The 22,825-nt window shown below is 49.6% G+C and overlaps 6 protein-coding genes across 6 annotated transcripts; 4 read left to right on the top strand and 2 right to left on the bottom strand.

Moving 5' to 3' along the window:
- Window positions 1-384: 384 nt before the first annotated feature.
- Window positions 385-1,179, top strand: N7496_008064 (AAA-ATPase Vps4-associated 1 family protein; the record flags this gene model as incomplete). The annotated part of the gene is made up of 4 exons (XM_056700983.1): window positions 385-495; window positions 595-882; window positions 966-1,015; window positions 1,065-1,179. 4 exons carry the CDS (start codon window positions 385-387, stop codon window positions 1,177-1,179), a joined length of 564 nt encoding a protein of 187 aa, XP_056553046.1.
- Window positions 1,180-5,724: 4,545 nt separating this feature from the next.
- dspC (dual specificity phosphatase YVH1) lies at window positions 5,725-7,369 on the bottom strand (the record flags this gene model as incomplete). The annotated part of the gene is made up of 4 exons (XM_056700982.1): window positions 5,725-6,193; window positions 6,270-6,623; window positions 6,971-7,192; window positions 7,326-7,369. The coding sequence occupies 4 exons, from the start codon at window positions 7,367-7,369 to the stop codon at window positions 5,725-5,727; spliced, it is 1,089 nt and encodes a 362-aa protein (XP_056553045.1).
- Window positions 7,370-13,101: 5,732 nt separating this feature from the next.
- Window positions 13,102-15,355, top strand: znfA (putative C2H2 finger domain protein; the record flags this gene model as incomplete). Its single annotated transcript, XM_056700981.1, has 3 exons — window positions 13,102-13,559; window positions 13,664-14,782; window positions 14,842-15,355. 3 exons carry the CDS (start codon window positions 13,102-13,104, stop codon window positions 15,353-15,355), a joined length of 2,091 nt encoding a protein of 696 aa, XP_056553044.1.
- Window positions 15,356-16,150: 795 nt separating this feature from the next.
- On the bottom strand, window positions 16,151-18,648 carry N7496_008061 (Zn(II)2Cys6 transcription factor domain-containing protein; the record flags this gene model as incomplete). The annotated part of the gene is made up of 2 exons (XM_056700980.1): window positions 16,151-18,520; window positions 18,574-18,648. The coding sequence occupies 2 exons, from the start codon at window positions 18,646-18,648 to the stop codon at window positions 16,151-16,153; spliced, it is 2,445 nt and encodes an 814-aa protein (XP_056553043.1).
- A 1,987-nt stretch (window positions 18,649-20,635) lies between these two features.
- N7496_008060 (GNAT family N-acetyltransferase) lies at window positions 20,636-22,202 on the top strand (the record flags this gene model as incomplete). Its single annotated transcript, XM_056700979.1, has 2 exons — window positions 20,636-21,320; window positions 21,829-22,202. The coding sequence occupies 2 exons, from the start codon at window positions 20,636-20,638 to the stop codon at window positions 22,200-22,202; spliced, it is 1,059 nt and encodes a 352-aa protein (XP_056553042.1).
- A 29-nt stretch (window positions 22,203-22,231) lies between these two features.
- On the top strand, window positions 22,232-22,628 carry N7496_008059 (uncharacterized protein; the record flags this gene model as incomplete). Its single annotated transcript, XM_056700978.1, has 2 exons — window positions 22,232-22,495; window positions 22,518-22,628. 2 exons carry the CDS (start codon window positions 22,232-22,234, stop codon window positions 22,626-22,628), a joined length of 375 nt encoding a protein of 124 aa, XP_056553041.1.
- Between the last annotated feature and the right edge of the window lie 197 nt (window positions 22,629-22,825).

The raw sequence follows: 22,825 nt of genomic DNA, 5'->3' as shown, positions 1-22,825 counted from the left end.
CGAGGTCTAATGTCTTCTGGGGCCTGATTTGTTATTATGTTTTCAGTCGCCCAGTATCTCTTTCTTTTATGTATCTCCCGGTGGGGTTGGTCTCAAGGGAGAACAAATGCATGGTTTGGCGTTTTTGATAGGAAATGAATTATTGGATTGTAATCCGACACTTTGTCGTTAAGAATTACTTCTTGCCTAGCCATCATCGTAGTTCATCTCAAGAACCTCGAACGTTGTTGATGCCCCTCTAATCAGGTCACATGACACCTGGCACCTTTCGGGATAACCTCATTTCTAGCCCAACTGCGCTTGCCTTGATATTTGCGAGCATCGTCGAATTCAAACCCCGTTAAGACTGAGAGCTGGGAGAAAAGTCTTCGGTACTCCTCAGTCATGTCTTTGACCAACGTTTATCATTTGCGCCGAGTCGCAGATACCTCTGCGAAAGCATGTCTAATCTGCTACAAGCCATCGACCAGCGTGATGATCACGCCTGATAACAAGGTAAGGCTGCTCTAGACATGGTCATGCTCAATGCAGCCGAATAAAAAGCTCTGGCCATAATCAGTCCCTCATGGCCTTGTTCGCTCACATCGTCGACAGGACTTCTTCTATGTGTGCCCCGCACACCTCCAAGACCGCCACTTCTGCTCGCCCATTATTGACGCCGAGAGCGAAGCAGCACGGCTGAAAGAGCAGGAGATGGCTGAAGAAATTGAAAAGGTTAAAAAGGAGTACGAGGAGAAACAGAAACGGAAGAAGGAGCGGGCGAAGCAATCCGACAAGGATGAAAAGGACAAGGACAAGGGGAAAAAGAATGATAAAGACGACTCCAAAGATAAGGAATCCACTGATTCCAAGACTAATGACGAGAAGGAAAGAGATGAGAAGGTGAGTCTTGGAGAAGTTATCACACTTCAAGATGGTCCAGTCGTACTGAATGGCCTACTATCTAGATCGATTCTATAAAAAAGGGGAACGAGACGAAGCCAGAGAACGGTCCTCGAATTTTCGCCCTACACAAGTATGTTCATCAATGCGTATTTTCCTGCATTGTTGCTCATACATTACAGGACATTCTATCAGATGCGTATCGACCGGTTACGAGGCATCGAGATGGCTAGACGGAATCAGGAGAGGATGAAAAACCCATCTCTCTTCCCTTCTGTTCCCACCAAGGATCTATAACACCGATATTCTCACGTCCACGATGGCTCATGATCTTCCAACGAAGCCAATGCTTCCCTTCTGGCTAGCCTTGTCAATCCCACCTCACACTCGTCATGGTATCATGAGGTACACTGAATAGTACTGGAAGCTCGCTTAAAGAAGCACATCCAGATATGGTGCATGTACTGCATCGACAAAACCAGTGACAACCGCCACAAAGCCACTCCTACTCACATCCCGAATACACCTCATCAGGCCAGCACCATGTCTACCCCTCTCGAGCCCCGATCACGGAAGCCAACGGATGCGACCACGTCGCAAATGCCCATTCCTTAAAGCAAGACCCATCTCATCCTACTGCATGTCCACGACATGCCAAGAGTGGCTTTGCCGCAAACCTCTGTCTAGGCCATCCCAAGGCCAATGTCCTCACAGCGGGGAAGGGATGTACTAAAACTAGCAAAGCTTGCGCCGATGTGACATCCGGATTAGGTGGGCCGCACCACAGGGCTAGCAGGGCTCGAGCACGCGCGCAGCGCAGACGCCCGTCATCCTGGTTACCGTCTCCGTGAAATGATCAGGGGTCCAATCCTTCGGGGAGGAGAAAAGTACCCGTTGACGCCCTGCGGTTGGGCTGAGAGGTGGAAAGCGAAAAAAAAAAGGATAAAGCACAGTCCACACATTGATCACACCCTCGTCTACAAGTTCATCATTGTACATACTCTACTACTCCGTACCCAATGCAAGGCCTCCCACATCGGCTTGTTCACAAGACTAGCAGTAGCGGCACTATTCATAGATAGCACAGAAAACTTGTTCATCAGGAAACACTCACGGTCCCGCTTTTTCTCCACGTCTCGAGTGGTGGTCATTCTCACCGCGCTTTTCACAGTAGAAGGAGCTTCGAGTATGGAAGAATGGAGCGACGTAAGATCGGATCCTGTTTGGTGGGGTTGTATTGCACGGAAATAAGCACTAAAGGCTCGTCACCGTTGAAGCGTAGCTCTTTGTCACAAACCTTCCACCCCCTCTTCCTTCCAGAAAACGGCCCCCGTCAGCCCTAGTAGGCTTTGGCTTTCGTATTCGCCGATCTTGGTATCGGCTAGATTTCCGTTTGATTTCATACATAAGGCTGCCTATAATTTCGCACTGACACGAGGCTGGACCCTACGTGCTAGGAGCTCGACTATTGGGACGGCTTTGTGGAAGGCTGACTCTGCCTTGAGCTATTCGATAGTTATGTGTCGATGTGACAAAGCTAATGCTTACTTCCTATTGAAGTAAATAGCTCGCGTCATGCGTAGCACTCCTTGTCAAGATCATTTTGGCGGGGTTGTCTGGCGTCACTAACCCCACCATCGGATTCGCGGTCAGGATGTCAGCCTCAATCGATAGACGGCCCTTCGGCTAAATAACCAAGCTGCAACTTGCACGTTATGAACAGTGTTTCACCGACTTTCCTGCTGCCTACTAAGATAATCTATCGATAACGAGGTGGATCCGATGCTCCTGTGATCCGCTAAGTCGTTAATGAGGCTCAATATCTCGAGTTTGGGGTCCTATTCGCTATGATGCCCACAAGGTCCCCAAGCGCGGTTATCACACCACCAACCTACGAAGCTAGCCCTACAGGTTTAGTGTACCCGCTGGTACCATCTAAATGAATAGGCACATCACCATTTGAACATAGATGCCTAGTACCCAACCTAGACCATAGCACATAAGTAGTCAAAGCTAACTATAGTGTATTGTAAGACACATAGTTCCTCTTAGCGCGATGGATGGACCTAAAATGTTGGGCTGCATGAAGCTAGACTAGCTAGCTAGCGTCATGCCTTTGAGGAGTGTTCTGATGATCTTCAAATTTGAATACCGCCTACTTCCGCTGCTCCTCAAGCACGGCTTTTACCTTCGGGTCAGCCCGACAAACTATAATCGCATTAAACTAAATTTGGAGATAGGAACAGGCACCGACCTGCGTGACAACGTGATGAGAATGATGAGGTAGGCGGAGCATGTTAATCACCCAATATCACCCAATATCAGATACAATAGCCCCTTAGCGAGTCGCTGTCTCGTTTTATCGTACTCGGCGCTAATCCACACAAGCCACTCTCCACCAAACAGCTAAACTCTGCTAACGATGTCACAGGTATATGGAAGGCGATTCACAGCAGCCGAGTACATAGTCGGGGGTCATCACAAAAGTGTGAAGTTTATTATTCTAGGCCCCTACTGTCGTGAGCAAGATTGAAGAGAGGCAGCGAACTATGATATCAGCGCTAGCGGGATCAGCAATCGTAATGAGTGCGAAGCAGCGGTCTTGCACCTCTACAGGAGCAGTTGGCTGTCGAGACTCCACTAGAAGCTGAGAGCTCCCCCTGCAAGGCAGTGCACTGCCCCACCCCCACCAGGGCCCACGGGCCTACCAATAGGGCGGACTCTTAGGCTGGGTCTGCTTGTATAGAGAGCTTGGTGGCCGGGTGTCCACGGGTATAGCAAGAGAAGGCTCTTGGAAAGAGTAGAACACCGTAGCTAGTTCTGACGTACTGTTGCCTATTTGAGCATACTGTACGGAGTACTTTCTGGCAAAGATGATTAAGAACACCCAGAATCCTAGAATCAAAAGTTGTCAATGGATATAGTTGCCTGGTTAGCTCATCGCGCGGACCCGCCCCAAAAGCGACCCCCCCCTATCGCCTCCTAACCATAAAGTAAGCCCGTCATGAGTAGGTAACTAACTAGTTATCTTTCATAATATGACCAATAAGGTGATTTTGGAGTTTATTCAAGATTCCGAACCTACCTAGTGTCGAGTGTGCCATTTCATAAATTGCCCTGAACCAACGCCCTACAACCCTACCGTACCCGCTAGATGGTACCGATTCCCATTGGACATATACTTCCAGGGCCATCTTTCGTTCTCTCTCGCATAGGGCTCCATACATTGAGTCATTTGTACGTACAAGGCGTAAGTAATAACGGTCTCAAACGAGTAATACCAATACGCACCGCTAGCGTCCGTAGAAACCAATCGGGAGCAACAGGAAGACGACCCGCTTTGCACAGCCTCCTTCCCTCGTCCTGATTCTTCCCAACCTTGGAAAACGTCGCCCTCCCTGAAGGCTGAAGGAGCCCGAAGGGGGGCAAATCATCACCGACTCGGTTCCATCCCAGCGTCATTGGCGTTTGGCCAACGCTGATCCTGCGATGAAACACGAGTCTTGCAGCTTTTTTCTCTGATTATGATGCACAACCGTGACAGCGCGTCCGGGCACCCGGTGGGGCTAGTCCCTCGTGGGGAAAGTTGAAGAATTAACTATGGATCATATTTCATGAGAGTTGTCCAAGATCTTTTAAACTTGTAAAACTATAAACGTTGTTCTCCGTTCCCCGTTTCTCCGAATTGCCGCAAAAAGGCGCTGTTGGTCAGAGTGTGGATTGAAGTGGAGGCGCTGAGAAAGCTGACGAACGGCAGGGCGGCGGTGACATGCTCTTGTTGACTGGTTCATACGGGTTACCCCTGGCATCAATGTCTGTGGACTCTGAGTATTCCGAGTCATGTTTGCTCCCTTGGCGAGCGACTACGGTGTTTATCATCGTCAGATCGATGGTGATGGCTTTGAGGCGTCCGTCAGCCACCAGTTGACCTGTCGTTTGGTATCGCCCACATCAGCATTGATTCTTATGCAGGCTTGCGTCGCTGTAGATGATAGATGACCATTGCAGCTACGTCGATAGATGAACTAGACCCGGCGAAAGGCGCTGTTTCGTGCAGCAATTGGTGAAGCTCTGGTGAGCACGGGCTAAGATGAGGCTTATTTACCAGGCAGGAACAGGGCTGATGCTGCGAACCTCATGTCAGTTCCCACAAGCTTTGAATGACTATAGGGATGGTTCGAGAGAAAACGGTCAGCAGAGCCCCTAGCTCGTTGTTCTATCTATATCTGATATCGTCATCTTGGCCCTGTCTGAGAGCCTCTTCGTATTCAACTAAGGCGGCTACTACTCAATCAGGCAACAATGTGCGCCAAGTGCATAGGTTCAACAACTATCTGACCCCGCGACCTTCGGACCACAAGATCTGACGCGAGGCCTCTGCTGATGAATATCAAGATCGGAGCACCGGCGGACTTGGAGCCTCATGGTTCCCTATGCTCTCAGTTACCTTCCGAATGTAGGTCGATCAGATCAGGCACGATTACAGAGAAATTGTTTCGGACAATTGTCGCTTCTATATGACGCAGGTGGCCCATGACAGAGGTGTAGGTTTTACTAAATGAAAGAAACCTGAGATGCCTACTCCGTACAGTCATAATGAAAAAAGAGTCATCGCGTGGCTTGCGGCATTGATCAATCGCATTCGTCACGGACAATGTGGAGACCCTGTCGATCACCACGCCGATTACTATGTGGTGGCTCAAAACAACGACAAATCACAAAATAGGAAAAAGTATTCGTTGCAATTCGCTGAATATTTGTTTCATGGCTCATAAATCTGTATGCATAGATGCGACTAAAATTTGATTTTAATCATTTATCTTGAATAAGAAACGTCATTTTTCAAAGGTTGCCACGTCCAGAGCCAGTATCGTTAGTCTCAGGTGCCCGCATCCCCGGAGGCAGACGAATACCCAAGGCTGATGGCCCCCCTGGACCTCGTGCGGCTACATTCGTTCGGCTGGCAATGTCCACTCGCGCTTTAGCAAGTCCGATGGCAGGCACCACCCATCCACCACAGCTGCATTGCATGCCTTGCCAGGCAAATTTACCAATGTTAGCCCCGCAGCCCGAGTTGGGACAAGTTAGGCGGCCTGACAAAGGGGCATCTGCGGAGTATTCGTCGTAGGTTGAATCCGCATCGGGGTCTGAGCCATCTTCAACTGAGGATGGGAATAAACTGGGGCGCATCCACTTGAGCGGATGGAGGAACACATGCGCACATTCCGTATTGGCGGGTATTCTCGCTCTAGCAGCCCTCTGTTTATCTTGCTCGTGATTGATAATGAATGGTGTTGTCGCGAGGGTGCGCCTGATCGGGGATATTAGTAAACATTCATTATGGCTCTGAATGGCAGGTGTAGCCCGTTTGGGGATTAGATACGTACCGGCACTTGCGGCACTTAATCTCCACTGAGCGGCCGGTATTATTTTCCTTGGGCTGCACAGGCAGCTCATCTTCAAAGCGCACCGACCTCAACTCTGGGGCTCGGCCACACGCCACACTTTCCTCGACATCACGGTGGTACAACCAACGCTGATACACTGGGTTCTCCTTGACATCATCTGGACAGCCCATTTCGTGGTAGAGCTCCAACTGTTTCATGAAACCGTCATTGGGTTCACAAAGTGGCCGGGACTGCCTCAGGATCTCGAGGGCAGATTGCGGTGTGAGCGCGCCAGGCTGTTGGTGGAGCATGTAGGCAATACACACAGTCGCGGACCGGGACTTGCCCATAGCACTAGATCGACATGATTAGTTCTCTATACGGTATTGATGCATGTGGCAGAGATTGCACGCCTCGTTTTCAATCTCGAAGCGCACGAAGTACATCAAAGCTTAAACAACAAAGAGGAACAGGGAAAACAAAGCATCCAATAGAAAGCTTGGGAAATGAAGAGGCACAGAATACTCCAGCCACGTGCAGATCGTAATTGATATCAACGCGGGGTGACGTAGGAGGCCATCGCAGACAAACAAATGAACAGCTACTGGGAAAAAGAAGCGGCCAGAGAGATCAGAGCCCACAGGGCCAACGAGAGCCAGCCTCAGTAGGGGTACAGAAAAATCAAAAACAGAGAGACTCACCAATGCACCAGAACACTGCCACCGCTGTCTAACCCAGCTTGAATAAACTTGACAGCGGCAGGCAAGTGCTCCAGGAGGTTCTCATCTTCGACATCATCAACATCTATGGAAAGATGTTGATAGGATGCAAATGTCTCCTCGGCGGGGTTAAGTCGTAGCACAGAAACCACATGAGTGATATCTGCTCGAGCTAGAGCCGCTTTGTTCTTGAGGCAGAAGATACTATACACATGGAGAGCATGTTAGCAAAGGGGCATATCAGAGCGGCAAACCCAAGTTCCAGTATCAAGGCCCACTTTGGCAGAGAGTAGCCAAGGCGAGTATCGAATATCGAGGATTTGTGAAGTCTTCTTACCCGCCGATGTAAATGTTATGGCCAGGAACTTGATTCATGGCCATGTTGATTGTAACAGGCCTATGATAGTTTGTACAAGAAAAAGGGGAACACAGGCTGAGGGGGTGGAATATCAACACTCAGTTGTTGTAGTCGTATTTCATGCGAAGTAAATCCAGCAGACTCTTTCCTCCCAATCGAGTAGGCGGAGATTTCCCTCTGAGCCTCGGCCCCAACTCAAAAAGTCATCTCCCAAATGGGTCGTTAGGGCAAGGGCACCCCACAGCCAGGTGACTGATATTTCTGCCTGAGGCTATCAGGGCATCTCCCATAGATTGATAATCAGGCCAACCTTTGATCTCTCCATCCCGCGTATCGCTTCATCTCTCCACTCCAGCTTTGATGGATGAGGACTATCCACTATACCGGTACCGCCGAAGCTGAGATACGCCGCATTGAGCTCTCACAGATAGTTCAGTACAGCCAATCCCTGGCAGCAATAGATGACCGGCGCGTGAGAATTGCCAATAGTGGATGCTTGACCCGATGCACCGGAGCTATCCACCCATAATTCACTCCGCATTTTCGAAAGGATTGGACAATCCGATCTGAGCGTAGCTTTTGATGAGACTGTCTGTACGGCTCTACGGATTCCCATTGGCCTTGGAGCTCTTGGACGATCCGGCCAATTAGAGGTACGGTCTCGCCTCTACGAACCATTCTCCAGCTCGCCACCAACATCACATTCAAGAAATTTGATGTGTATATTCTCGACTTGGTACAGATTACCCCCGCTAGGGGAGGACAGCGTGATCGTACCAACCCCAGCGTATCGTTCGGTAAGCTCTCTAGAACATGCGCTAGAAATCTCGGTGTAGTGATGGAAAGCTCTAGCCGAGCGGTTCACGCCTCGTGGGTGGGGCCCTGATTTATCCCCGACAACCTTCAATCCACCACGATATCCAGCCAATTATTTCCCCAGCCGTCCCTGTAAGGGGGGTTTTCTAAACTTGCCGCCAGTAACGTTGGAAGGTGTATCCATGAGGGCGGCAGGGACAATAATGATCTAATAATCTATACGAGGGAGCTAAACTGCAACTAGACCCATGCGAATCACACCGTACCGTCTTACCGACATATGCATACATGCCGAGAGAGGCGCGCATAGAACCGCGGGACTGTAAGCCCCCCAGGGCCCCCAGGGCTGGGGGTCGTCGCGTCACCTTGAGTATTGGTGAGGCGGAAACTGGCGGTGCTGGCATTGGCGCTGGCGCATGCACTCGCTCAGACCACAGCCTCTTAAGGCTTAGGCTGACGCCTTATACCCTGTGATCCTTAGGATCTCGTGCTGAGCGCGTCGTCCGTTGCCATTTTGGGGAAATAAAGAGTGAGCTGTCGAATTTGACTGGGGCTGGGTTTAAGGTAACCCACCAGTTTGCCATACCTTGGCAAGAATATCTATGCTACGCCGTACGACAAGGCCACGCGAGTCAAGGAGTTCCGGCTCAGGGTTGGGTCAGGCGATATGATAGTTCAACCTGTGTTAAGGTATGCCTCCGGATGTAGTCGTACCCGAGTATCATGATAGTTACGAGTCTCAAATCTCTATTCAGGATTCTCCTGTGCATAACAGGCGTCTCCGTAGAGTACAACGAGTACAACCATATATGCTCACCCCCAAACCCGGGTATCCCCCGTCCACTACAGACCGGACGTAGAAGTAGCCCCGCTGCTCGTACCAAGAACCCATTTTAGGGAGCTGCCCGAAGCTCCCGGTTCATGTCTTAGGCTCTTAGCGAAGCGCGAACCTTGGAAAGGTAAGAGACAACAAGAGAAAGGAGAGAGAATGAAAATGCCAAGGAAATCGAAGAATAACTAGAAAAGGCGTCCAGATGAGGTTGTACAGTAGCTGGTGTGGAGCACCATCTGCCCTACCCTAACAAGGTAAATACTACTGAATACTGTACGGAGTACTCCGTGTCCATACGAACGGGTATCTTTAAGAGAGCCCTGGTTTTACATGTCTGATGACTCAGCAATGCTTGTCTTGAATGTCACGTCTGTAATCAACGTTCAAACCTTCAACTGTAGGGCTGTCCGACATGCCACATTCTTTGTGTTCCAAACTTAACCCACGAGTCCCGCACAATCGTCATTGTTGATGTTTATTATTCTGTGTAAACTTTCCTCCTGCCCTACCCTCTGCCGAGGGACTTTCACCCCTGTTCCTTCTCCCCCAAGTGACAGCGGACCGTCAGTGTGGCAGTGCATGCAGGACTGGGCCCCAAGTGGAGCGCGCTAGGAAATCAGTGGGTCACCACCAACGACTCACCGTTGTCCGCGACTTGTGAAGGCAAGAAAGAATGTTCTCTTTGCTTTTTGCATGCCACTGTCCACACCCCCCTTGTCCGGGCCCCTCTACGGAGTACAAGGGAGAACGAGACTGAAGTACACCGTTCAAGACCGGGCAAAGAGCCGGAAGAGCCAAAGATTAAAGAATAATAAATAAATCAGAACGGTAAATACTCGAAGAAATAAGCCCACGCTACGGGAATCCGAATCCTCCGATGCAGGTCGATCTGATCGAACAAATTTGACCGTTGCGGGGATCCCTGCAGCATTCTTTCTTGATAACATGATAACATGGTGCTTCTCCTCCCATAGTCCATCCCTTTCGTAGCTTAGTACGGAGGACAATCCCGCCTGGCAGTGTTTCTTTAATCGCGCGACTGCAGTGTCCGAGGAGATATAAGCCTGGCGCTAAGAAGTGCCAGTATTCCAAGTCGCAGACGGTTACTGGCTCATCACCCCTATCATCCTCGTTCTGGGTTCCTTTGATCATTAACTCCGTTATCCTGGCCCCTCTCCGACCTCATAAATGTCAGCAATGGCCGGCGCTAACCATGGTTCCTCACCAATAGACTGTTTCGGTCTGGCGCGCGTTGCTAGAAGAATAATTAGTTGAACTGCAGAATAACGCTATTGATGGTGTCCCGACCCGTTTCCCCTTATTACTACAGTATTGTATTCTCCCCTGATCTTTGGTTCTTCGCGGAATATAGCCAATTTCCTTACCAGCTAGTCGTGTCCACATATAAACTTGTTGACGATGAATCATTACAGCATGATAGGGTTTCGAAAGACTTTCTTCCTCGATTACAATTTACAAGAGACTCACCGTACGTGATGAGGGGCAAGGACTTGTAACTTTGATTTAATACTTTCAAGCTCCTCTGGTTGGTTCTTCACAACCCATCATATAAAATCAGAAAGTTAAGGCTGGGTAGCGATGGATTTCATTTGTCGACAGCTGTCGCAGGCCCCATCTAAAAAGGCCAGCCCTTCGTTAGCCTTTCCCACCACATCCCAGTTTCTGGAAGGCCCGTTTCCCAGGTTCGATGGGAAAGGGAACCAAGGGTGAGTGGACTGCCCAGAGTTCTGATTCGAGCAGAAGCAAAGTAAAATTACGGGATCCCGGGCTCTCCGCGCATTTTCCTTCTAAGGCTGAGTCCGTTAGCCGTAGATGGTCAAGTCTGGGCGGGCTAACCTCGACTAGGGCCTACTGTAACTTGCAAGTCTACCGGTTAGTGTTGTACAGTACGGAGTGACATCCTTGTCATTACCCGATTAAGCCTAAGTCTAAGCACTACCGAGGAGCTCACTAAGGCATGTAGCATGCACGATAGTACGGCCACATTTGGCCATAAGGTGGTTGGCATCGTCAGAGTTTAATTCGCCCCAGCCGGGTGCCTTGCGCCTTGTGCCCTACCGATGATCGGGTCATGATTTCCAACGTGGCAACCACAAAATGTACAACCACACTAAACTCTACAGACCCCCGTCTTTTTTCAAAGTTCTTTTCGAGTTAAGCCAACGACGTAATTTATCATAATTAACGTAAAAACTCAGTTTTTGTATGACGGGAAGGCTGGGAATTAACCGGATCTGATTACGGGAACAGGGCCACGTTCTGGGTAAAAGTGTATCTCTGGTAAGTGGTTTACGATGTACTCGGGCCATACATACATATACAAGTTATACATTACACATACACTTGGCTTAACCTCTTTTTCCTGTCTTTTCTGGTGTTTTCTCGTCTTTTGCCTCTTTTTACACCACCACGTCAACCCCCCCTCGAACTGCAGGTTAACTCCGACCCAAAGACCCAGCTTTGTCGATGTTTCAATAATCCTCTTTAATCCTATTTATTTATTTTCTCCATTTTCTTTTTTTTGGTCCCTCTTATTTTCCCTTTTCGTCTCGTTTTTTGCCTCGCGCCTTGGACGTTCCAGAATCCCAGAATCCAGAATTCTCCCCCAGCTCCTCCTCTCTGTCTCGTACCATTCACCAACCCTCTCTCCTTCTTCCTTTCCACCTTTCCCATCCCCTCTTGTGTCCACCCTATTCCTATTTCCCCCTTCTTGGCTCAGCTCGGTGAGGATGAGATCACCGGAATTGCCTCCCCTTCGATCTTAATTACTTTTTGGCTCGTGCCCTCGGATCCAATCACCTGGTTGCACCGCCATCTTGCCTGAACTTGTCTACCTACCCGATTCTCCCGCTGCACGGAGTAGCCTTTTTTTCTATTTCTCCTTTGCTCTTTCGCCCTTCTTATTATTCTTTTTCCTTTTCGCCCTGTGCCCTGGTTTGGAAACTAGTGGGCATCCATCACCTTCATACCCTATTTTTTCAGCTTCGTACCTTCTTTTTGCCTCTCACAGCAACCAGGGGAATCCACCAATTGTCAATTGTTCAGCTAGTGGCGGGGTGTCCGATAGAGACGACCGAAGACCGAGATCTTTTCGATCTGGTCCTTCTTGATACTCACGGCTAGCTCTCTTTTGTCTGGAAGGGGGGTATCTAATTACATTCGACCTTGTCTATTTCTTCCACGGAAGCCATACCCATCCATCCTTTTTCGCCTCCCCCCCTCTTTGGATTACCACTTTCTTGGTTTTCTTTTTTTCTAATTAAAAAAAAAGAACAAGAAAAAAAAGGTCCCAGGCTTCGCAAAGAACAAGAAAAGAAAAAGCATGTGTGGTCCCGGTCTGTACGATTGACTTAGATTCTATGGGACACACGCGACGGCTTCTAGACAGGGCTGTGTGTCACTTTTGCGGCAAACGTTTCATCCCATGAGGCGAATCGCCAGTGCCCCGTAAGTCAAACTAATTCAGCCCTACTTGGGTCATTTCTTACCCTATTCCCTTTTCCTGCATGTCACTTATCACATAATCCTACCCCCTCCACCCTATTCCATCTACTCCGCCTAGTCCCTGGGTCTATTAGGTCGCCGCGCTCTTTACAACTTCCCTTCGGTGCCACCCGGTCTAACTCTCAACTAGCTGCTAGCATATTTCCAGCCGCATGAACACTGATCTTCCCCCAGTCCTGGCGTTCTGGGATACGCACGTCGCCGTCGGCTCGCGCTTGCTGACCCTATTTGAGGCTGGACCTTTTGGTTCTTAGTCCTTCGGAGACGCTGTGGTTCAACGGTCCTCCTAAGAATCCCACGGCCGGTTTCACGACGCTCGCAACTCAACTGGATTGGGTTATTGCTGCGACACCATCTGGATTCCATCTGCTTATCTTTATTTTACGACTATCTTGAGCTCCCATTTCGCCTTAGGGGGGTTTGCTCTTATTTTCTATTTTATTTCTTCGGTCATCTCGTGAGGTTGTCATCCGGCCGTACTCCGCCATCCCCACCTGCTCGGCCGTGTCTCTCAGCCTCAGCCCGTCCATGCTAGCTTCGCTTCAATTTCCCCCGCTTTGAATTGCCCTCGACCAAAAGAGTATGGACCCACGAATGTCGTCGCCGAGCTTCTATGATTTCAAGGCCCATCACGACCGCCACTCCGAACGCGTTCATATCATGACCAACTCGTCATTCTCATCACACGGCCCATTACCTATACCTTCTCGGCCCGCCATGCACACTGCTCCGCCACCTTTACCACCACCGCCGCGCATTCACGATCTCGAAAATGGCTACGATGCCGGTTGGTTGTATGCGAATTCGAGCCGCTCAACGACAAGTCTTCCCCCGATTAACCCGAATTCGAGTCTGTTCGGTGGCCATCGACGACCTGATTCTGCGCCGCGGAGTGATCGTATGGCAGTGGATGAGTTAGAAGGGCGACAGAGTGGATTGCCGCTTTCGCGCAGTCCAGAAGCACAGATTAAAATTGAGCCGCCGCCTCCTACGGATGAGGGTTTCCCAAATTCCATGTCCGTTAGCGCGACGGGTCCTATGTAAGTTGTTTGGAGTGGGTGCTGCAATCGGCGATGTTTGCAGATCTTCCAAGGCGCATATACTTGGCGCGGGCGCTGGACAAAAGTACTAACAAATTTTATAGTTTGAAAGGCGAGCAGAACTTTTCGCTGCGCAGCGTCAAAGACTCGTCAAATGCATACGATCAACATGTGCTTTCAAAGATTGGGAATTCACTTTCCCCACGTAACTCGATTAGCCAAGGATCCGATCACCGTGGCTCTATTTCGGCACTGACTGTTCCATCAATTCCGTCGCGCGCATCTAGCAATCTACCATCCCCGGGACCATCAGAGGCAGGCTCGACTTTGGACGTGAAATGGTATAGCAGCCCTCAATCGGGTGGTGTGTCACCCAGGACCAAAGTTGGATGGAGGGAGTACATTGAAGGACGCAGCCCTAGCGTGGAAAGTAATGCGCCTTCTTCGGCACTAGATTACGACTACATGCGGGATACCGGTCGACGACGACATCGTGGAACGACGCCTTCCAGAGAGGACAGTATCAGTTTACCCAGCCGCTCCAATCGTGGAAGTTACGACCAAGGTGTTTTCTCCGACATTGATGGCGAATTTTCTACCGATGATTTGGCACCACCACGACAGTTTATTCTCCGGGAACCCACGCCGCCATACCCCGAGCGTTCAAGGCAGGGCATGAAGCGACGAGCATCTTCACCGCCACGGGAGCCGATGGGCGATGATAGGCATATCTTGCATTCGGCGACGAGCAATGGTGATCTTTCACAACGGCGGACGAGTGGACAACCTTTCACGAACACGCTTTCGGTCAACCCCAGCTATGCTCCGAGCCACAGGACTCTTTCAGCGGCATCATCGCTCAGCATTCGAACCTCCGGGTCGTACTCGTCAGCTCTTTCGATTGGGGGTAGCAGCATGACCAGTCTTTCGCCGTACGACCGGCCATCTCCGGGAGGTCTCTCGCCCAGCTCCGATTTGGATACGTTCCACGAAAAGTCGATTCTGAACCCGAGCTCCCCTGCTTCGCTGATGCAGTCACTTCCGAGGCCCGTGGGCGGTTCGAGTACTCTGGAACCACCCGCTACCGATGCCACGGGAAAAGTGTCCATGCCAAGCATTCTGAGTGTGCCCAAGCCCTCCGCCACCTCAAAGATGGGCGGACTGTATATCTGTGATTGTTGTCCGAAGAAACCGAAGAAGTTTGACAATCAAGATGATCTCCGGTAAGTTCCATGTCTAATTGACATTTATTTGATAGGCCTCAACCCTAACCGCAATACAGCTCTCACGAGATGGAAAAGCAATACTCCTGCCAATACTGCAACAATCGCTTCAAGAACAAGAACGAAGCAGAGCGCCACCAAAATTCCCTCCATCTCCGCCGCCACTCCTGGTCCTGCGCTGCTCTCCCAAGCTTCCAAGCCGCCTTCCACGGCTCGGCCTCTCCATCCTGCCAAACCAATGCCGGCCCCTCGCACGACTCATGCGGGTACTGTGGCGAAGAATTCCCCAATTTCCCGCGCCCCGACTGGGATCGCCGATTCGAGCACCTAACGACTGTGCACAAATTCGGCGAGTGCAATAATGCGAAGAAGTTCTTCCGCGCAGACCATTTCCGCCAGCATCTGAAGCATAGCCATGCAGGCAGTAGTGGCAAGTGGACTAATATTCTTGAGAATGCGTGCATGAAGGAGGAGCAGCCGCCTGAGCCAAGGGATAAGTCCGGGAGCGTGTCTGGGCCGCAAGGCGGATCGCTGACTTCGAACACTATTGATGAGGTTCTTAGTGAGCAGTGACATTTGCTTGGGCGCGTTGCGCCCGATTCGTGGTCTAGCCTTTTTCTGCAATGCTGTCTGACAGAATTGCTTCTTCTCATCGTGCCTATTCTCGAAAGAGTGATGGGTCACATTCAATCTTCGCTATATACGCTGCGTCGATACTCTCCTGTTTTTCCACGCGGGACCCCCCGAATCCAAAAGCCAAACGCACACCTAAAATATACAACATCCAAGCTTATCAAAAGTGACTTTCACGAAAGGCACACTCGGGCATTGGATATAACGATGTGACACGATCCCCGCTTACCTCCCCTCTACCACCAGTGCTTATTTCAATTCTTGTTATTTCGTTCCCGTGATTTTGGTATACCGTTCGAAGGAAAGCAGGGCAGGGCAGAACGGGGAGTTTTCGTGTGTTCCTGGGTCTTGGGGTTTGGGTTACAGATTCCGTGTATACCTGGTGCATCATTACCTGGGTGGATTGAATCTTTTGTCATTTCTCCATGATTCGGAGTATTTCTCTTTTTTCTTTTTTGTCATGATCGGTGGAGTCGGTGCATGGTTGGGGGGTCTGGACTTTTTATGGGTTTGGGCTTTGGAAAAGAAAGCCCGTTCTTTTTTCTGCTCATATAGGTATATATTCCCCCTTGTATATAGGATCTGAAATTAGACCGCAGTCGGTGGCTTCTTTTTACTTTTTCTTGGATTGATTTTGTGTCTACTGTAGTGATCACAACGTGAGTAACCTCGTGATGATTCCAGAGAAACGCACCGGTTGTATACATCCTATCCACTCATTCTCACTATGTAACACTATACTACAACCAATCGCTGATTATACTTGACATTCAAATTCCTCGTCAAGTCTCGAGCAACCAACATAGCCATATCAGACTTCCTCCCAAGATACTGAAGCGCCGAAATGCAAAACTCACAATTCTGCCGGAAACACTCAAACAACGAATCCTGCTTGACAGAGGTATCCAAACCTTCCAACGAAATGTATCCCGCCTTCGCAAACGAATGAATCAAAACGACAGTCCACGGCTCAGTGAGAAAGGCAACCTCGGTTAGTGAATCGTGGAAATCACCACGAACGATGGACTCTTTCCCACGAAGTGACGAGCGAGCAAGAGCACCGACTGCGAATGCATTCTCCCTTCTCAACTTCGTGATTAAATTCGTAGAGTGTCGGGATTCGCGCTCAACGTCTAAACCGAGGCGTCCCCGATCAACCGTTTCCAGTACGTCTGCTAGAAGCATTGCGGCGAGATGCCAGTGTCCGTCGAGGATGACGTACCATGACTGTAAACGTGGTGGAAGGAGTTCGTGATTCGCGACGCAGTCTAGCATGAATCGCTGATACGTGTTATTCCAGTGGTGATAGACTAGGAGAGTCTCCTTGATGACTTCTTCGAGACGTTTTGGTCCGACGCCGCGATAGACCAGGGTTTGAAGTTGTGTGACGCGGCGGTAGAGGAGGACTTTGACGGGTGTTGCTTCTGAGAGTACGGAGGCGGCTTCTTCGTAGGAGCAGGGCCATCTTGCCTGTTCTTGGCTGGAAGCTTGGCGCAGGAAGAAATCGCCCCATACGTCTTGTTTCTTTTGGATTTCGTTTCGTGGGACATTCCAGCCATTGAGATCGACTTGGTCTTCGAAATCGGATGCGGGTGTTGTGGTCGAGGTTATTTGACTGTCTTCGTCTGATACAACTAGCGGACGCTGGTACATGGCAGCACTCAGTGTATCGAACATGACTCCGAGCCAGAACAAAAGGCTAAGTGTGGTGCGATATTCGTCATTCGTGAGAGTAGGATCTGCTGCCGCCGAGTTTGAAAACTTGGGTATTTCCGACATATCCGTCAATGTAGATCCTATAGATCCTCGTCGGAGCTCCCTTGCGTTTGAAGGAGCCTCTCGCTGAAGCCTTATCAACTTGTGTCGGAAGGTGAATAATTGACGGTTGGCATGTTCGAGGAACATCGGCGCAATGTCATTCTCCAAGAGCTGGCCCAGACGCTCGTCTTCGTCGTCGTCCAATGGACATTGAGTCAGAGAGAAAATGATATTCGCGAAGATGATACGAAATGAAGGAATGCCGGTCGTATGTTCTAAAGCGTGACGAGCCTGGTTCCACACATTCTCCCTGATAGACCGTTCATCACGGGCAATCTCCGGTGGTACATTCATATTTGAACCCTTCTGCGCATGTTGAGTCCACTGAGAGGCAAATGCGATGATCGATAGATGAAGTGCCCGCGCTGCGGCTTTATCCTCATCTGCGCTGAGACTTCGGCCGCGAACTCCAGAAGATGCACGGTCTAATCGACACACTCGGATACACATCCTGTTGGGCCAATTTGCGCCCCATTCTTTTCTTTCTTTATAAGGAAGCACGTCGGTTAATGGGTCACTGTAGGGGCAATTGTGCTCCGTCAGCCAACACGATAATGCGTTCTCTAGGCTATCGTGGTAAATTCGAATCAAGTTCTGTGTCATCGTAGATCGAGCATATTCAGCGGCTGTATTATTCGAGACGATGCAGAAGTGGCATTCGAATTTGGATTTTTGCCTCTTGTTGAGTTGGTATGATGGGTATTGCCGTGTGTTGTCTCTATATCCCGGAACAATGATGTTAAGAGCGGAAGAATCGAGTGTACTCATTCCGAGACTATTTTCTTCGAAATGCGGAATTCCATCAAAGGCATTTTCGAGCGATTTAGGTGATAGTTCGCTGAATGGTTTTTCAAAGTCTTGAGTGGACATCACCGGGAACCAGAAATCTTCTGGGGCGTTTATATTCCATGAAGGGAACTCGAACTGATCATTGCCGTACGACTGGCTTCCAATATCTTCGATAATGCTACCACCCAAATTTAGGGAAGGAGGAGAAAATGAGGTACGATTTGTAGTTGAGGCAGGAGTAACCATCCCTTCAGAGTTCACGGGATACCATTGCGAAGAAAGCAATAAATCATCCAGGGTATCGCCGTGGGAGTTGAAATTTGAAGGGAGCTCACGACTCTGTGGTGAAGCTATAGCTGTAGCTGCAGTAGTAGCTTTTGCTTTGCGATGGTCTCGCTTAGCTTCCACACGCTTCGACGAAAGGAAATTGAAGGTGCATTCCTTCTTCCATTTCTTGCAGTTCGAGCAGGAGCTAAATCCTGTCTCCTTTCGATTTTTCTATAGTGACCAGTCAGATGCCGCTCCTAATTGGAGGGAAGACGAATACAAACCGGAGCATCACAGCCCCTCTTGCCTTTCCGACACGGGTCGCAACTATGATGTTGACTTCGACGGGAGGTCTCCATAGTGGAACGATGGGTGTCGTAATAGAAATTGCTTGGTGGAAGGAGAGACTACCGTGCTCGACTGTAAACTGCCGTCCCTCCCAGTGGATCCTGGCTATAGGAGGGGTAAGGTTGACATGCGAATGCCAAGGTGAAATAGATGGCTCATCTCTAGGGAGAATCGAAATTTTGCGGGGGGCTAAGTGGGGGGCTCCGTATGCGCACGTCCTCTCCATTCGGGTCAGCGGAACCATCATAAGGCCTCGTGCTCAGACTAGCTTTTAGATTGGCACTTTAATGGAACGGCAGCACGCTATGTATATCGAATATGGGCAGCATCATCTTCAGCTTGGGCTCTTGAGCTTTGTGAGTGGTGTATAGTGCCTTTGCTTCGCTCAAGGTGCATATCTCACCAAACTGGGGATCTGGGGAGCGTGGAGTTATCGACACGCAGGGACTGGACCAATCACAAGATTTTATAATAATCAAAGGGAGAACTGTGAACGAATGAGATGAAGTTAGGTGGGTACGCCATACCTAACCAACGAGAAACAAGATAGCGGGGCAATGCTGGCCGACCGGAGAGAGCTCCTGCATCGTTGAAGATAGATGACCAATTGAGGGTCCCAATTTAACATTAGACCGTTTTTAAGAAGGATCCATAGTCTTTCTACAACGCCTCTTAGCTCCCCTCAATTGGTTAGATCGATGGGGAATTCCAAGTATGTACTTGCGAGGTCCTAGAAATCAAGATATATATTTCGAGCTAAGATGTTTTTGTTAAGTCATAAATTGCTACATTTTACAGTTGAGATGAGCTTTAGTAGGGTTCTAGGAATTGGAAGCCACTAAATTACCAGTATCATCTTTAATAGTCATGTATGGTGATCATGTTATCTCTAATTCAGTACAGAGTGACGCGAATATCGATCTCAAACAGCGCAATTCCATAAAGCTCCACGACCTACGAGCAGTTCTTGGTATATTTGACCTGTATTCAAACTTATATCACATGTCAAGTTTCGGCTCTAAATTCGACACTTTACAACATTTCAACTGCTGCCTGCAACCTATGCCCCCTTGATCATGATGCATTCTCCTACTTCGGCATTTCGAGTACATAGCGGCCTGCAATCTTGCCTTACTCTGTTTTTCATCAGTACAATATCGGTTAGTGTATACCTTTCCCATCACAAGGTCCTCGGCTACTGAGCTAGAGATTAACTTGAATTCTGTTTATAGGGAGCTGGGGCTTCGCTCTTCGTCGCAAGTCTGCGGTTTTTACCTACTCATTGTCCAGTTGTTTGAAGCCATGGGATTCCCATTGCACTTGCCCGTTGGAGACCTGGGGGCACTCTGAGACCGGGGTACACCAAAGTAAGCTTTCGTTCCGAAAATTCCGAGATCTTCGTGCTTATCGCACTGAAGTGGTGAGATGCGTGACACAGAAGGGTCTGCCACCGTTGGTCAGAAGTAAACCGAGTGGAATCATACGATATATGCTATAATTTCTAGTGGGGTATGTTCGAACCGTAGGACTTTGGGATCCTTGTCAGGGTTGATGGTGATTTGTGATATTCAGTCAAGGACAGTAGCTTAATTCGGATGAGATATTGTAGTTTATTGAAATCGCAGATTTTCGATGAAGTTTCAATTTACCTATTCTGAGAACTTTTTAATCTGATTGGGATTTTAAATCGCCTCTCCGATAGATTTAACCTTGCCGCTTTGTTTATCTGCCATCTTTCCGGTCATGAAATTTGGCTATGCTATTCCTAGCCCTGTGCAGGGATAATCTACGGGATCAGCCAATTTGCCTTTCTGGGACCCCGCCATGTGGATCATCTCCACAAGGCGCGGCACTCAAAAATCTCGGTGCCATCTGGAGAGTGAAACCTCCCAGCGACACTCCTGAAGACCTGATTACAGTATCTTTCGCTGTTCCTTTTGGTTGTGAAAACTACTCAATAAGCATCGGTATCCCAACATTCAATCATACAAGGCTAGCATGGCTTCTCCGTCTTACACAGGGCTTTCCGAGCCCTTTGCCATTCTGACACCCAGACTTATCGTTATTCCTACGCCAATCGCAGTAGATGTGGCGCCCTATCGGGAGATGTACGCTGCATTGCACGCAGATGCTGGATTTTGCCGCATGGGCTTCGGCGAGCGCTTTCCCGTCAAGAACTGGAATGACGATGAAACGCGCGACGTGATTGAGACGCGCGATATTGGGCGTTCGTGGCGGAGACGTGGCCTTGGGGATTTCGCCGTGGCGCTTCGTCCACAACCCGGATCTGGAACCCAGCAAGATTCTAGCTCTACTGTGTCAATGCTGCGAGGGGAGGAGTTTGAAAAGTTTGTGGGTCCAAACGGCGCACGGCTGAATGAGCTTCAATGGGTGGGATACTCGGGAATTCGCGATGCAACAACGACGTCGCTTCCACCACAAGAAGCTGGAGAGGAGCCCTATCCAGACTGGCTGGAGATGGTTGAAATTAGATACGGAGTTTCCCCGGCATTTTGGGGAAAGGGCATTGCCCCAGAAGCATCGAATGCGGTCGTGCAATGGGCGATGCGTGAGAAGGGAGTGACGAGATTCATCGCGGAGACAGAACGGGATAATCAACGGAGTGGCCGGCTTCTCCAAAAGCTCGGATTCGTTCACAGCGGGACGAACTATTGGAAAGAGCGTAAGGAAGTGGAGTGGGAGTTGATTGTCGGGAAAGAGTGAGAACGTTGAAGTGTGGATACTCCGGAATGCTCTCCTCGAGGAAACGATCTAACTAATTCTAATTGAATGGCTCGGTTAATCTTACAACTTAATTAGATCACTCTTGCATGCTGCAGAAACATCTGGCATAAGTCTATTGGTATAATTTGTCCAAGGTCGCTAGAGTAGCTTCTAAGACTAGATTTAACTTTGTGCTCCAGTATACTATCCGTAAACAGTGTGCCATGTTTGACGGGAAAATCCTTCGAAACAAATTGTTTCGCTAAGACTGCCACAAGTGGTGCCAGCTTGTAGTTCAACAACTCGTCAACGACCTCGTGGCGGCTATCAAGAAGGAAGGTGCTGTTCTCGAAGGGACGTACGAACAGCTGAAACAGCTCGCAAAAGAATTTGCTAGCCTTAGCATCGAAGAAATTCTCCGACGTGTCGTGGGCATCCTGACCGACGTGGTCTTGTCGAGTGTGCAGGTTGTGGTGGATATTTTGCTTGCCCTGCTTCACGATATGAGGCTCAATCAGTCGTCACTCTGCTCGATACCAAGATCCACATCCCTATCATCTCAGACCTTCTCAACAAGGTCGGTGTCCTCGATATCTCCTTCTTGGACTTGCTCTGCTGGATTGCCGCTGTCAAATTCACAGTTGTCTACAAGCTGATCGAACAAGTCCCACCATTCCCTACCAATGACTACTCCGTACAAGCCACCATCTCAGCGAACAACTGGGACGAACTGCAAGAAATATTCGGCCAATCCGACTGGTCTCTCAAGCCAAAACTTCCCACGGCAATTCAGAAGCCCTTCTTTGAAGTTTGTCACGGAACAGCCGGTTCCTCAGCCTGATCGGTAACCCATTGAAATCGTCCGACACCATGGCTGGAGCTGAGACCGGTAGAATTCTGAGCAAGGTCGCCACGGTGTTGAAGGTCGTCGTGGGCATCTCCCACTCCGTCGGCGATGTACTCGTCCCTCAATACCCAGTCAAGAACTCCGCCATAAAGATTGTCTCAGATATCGCCTCGGGTGCTGGGTTGATCTCTTCGCTGTTCTTCTCGAGTGCCGTTCAGAGCGGACTTGGTGCTCTCGACGCTGGCGGTCTAACAAGCAACACCCGCGGCTTTGGAGCGATTGTCGCTGTTAATCATTATCCCCCTCAAGCTTGTCGTGTCTGGATGGCATTTCTATGAGCTTGCCCTGTGCGAGGAGGGAGACACCCGATCGGCTGCTATCCTGGGCGAGGTCAGACCGGGTGGAGATCTTGTAACGTGAGGCCAAGGATTTGCTTCAGGATCACATACACGAGGACCGTGGGTCAACCGATTTTGGCGGTTTCAGGGACAAATCTCGATTGGTAGGATGGTTGAAATGGAACAGAGCATGTTCCACTCGAGTCATGGCGCCGTGTGGGAAGCTTCCCCAGTTGGGGTGCCCGTGACAACGACTGACGACGTTTGGTGGGGGGTTTA

The sequence above is a fragment of the Penicillium cataractarum genome (assembly GCF_028827025.1).
Source record: "Penicillium cataractarum strain IBT 29864 chromosome Unknown utg000007l, whole genome shotgun sequence".
Lineage (NCBI taxonomy): Eukaryota > Fungi > Ascomycota > Eurotiomycetes > Eurotiales > Aspergillaceae > Penicillium > Penicillium cataractarum.
This window is presented reverse-complemented; position numbering and strand designations above follow the sequence as displayed.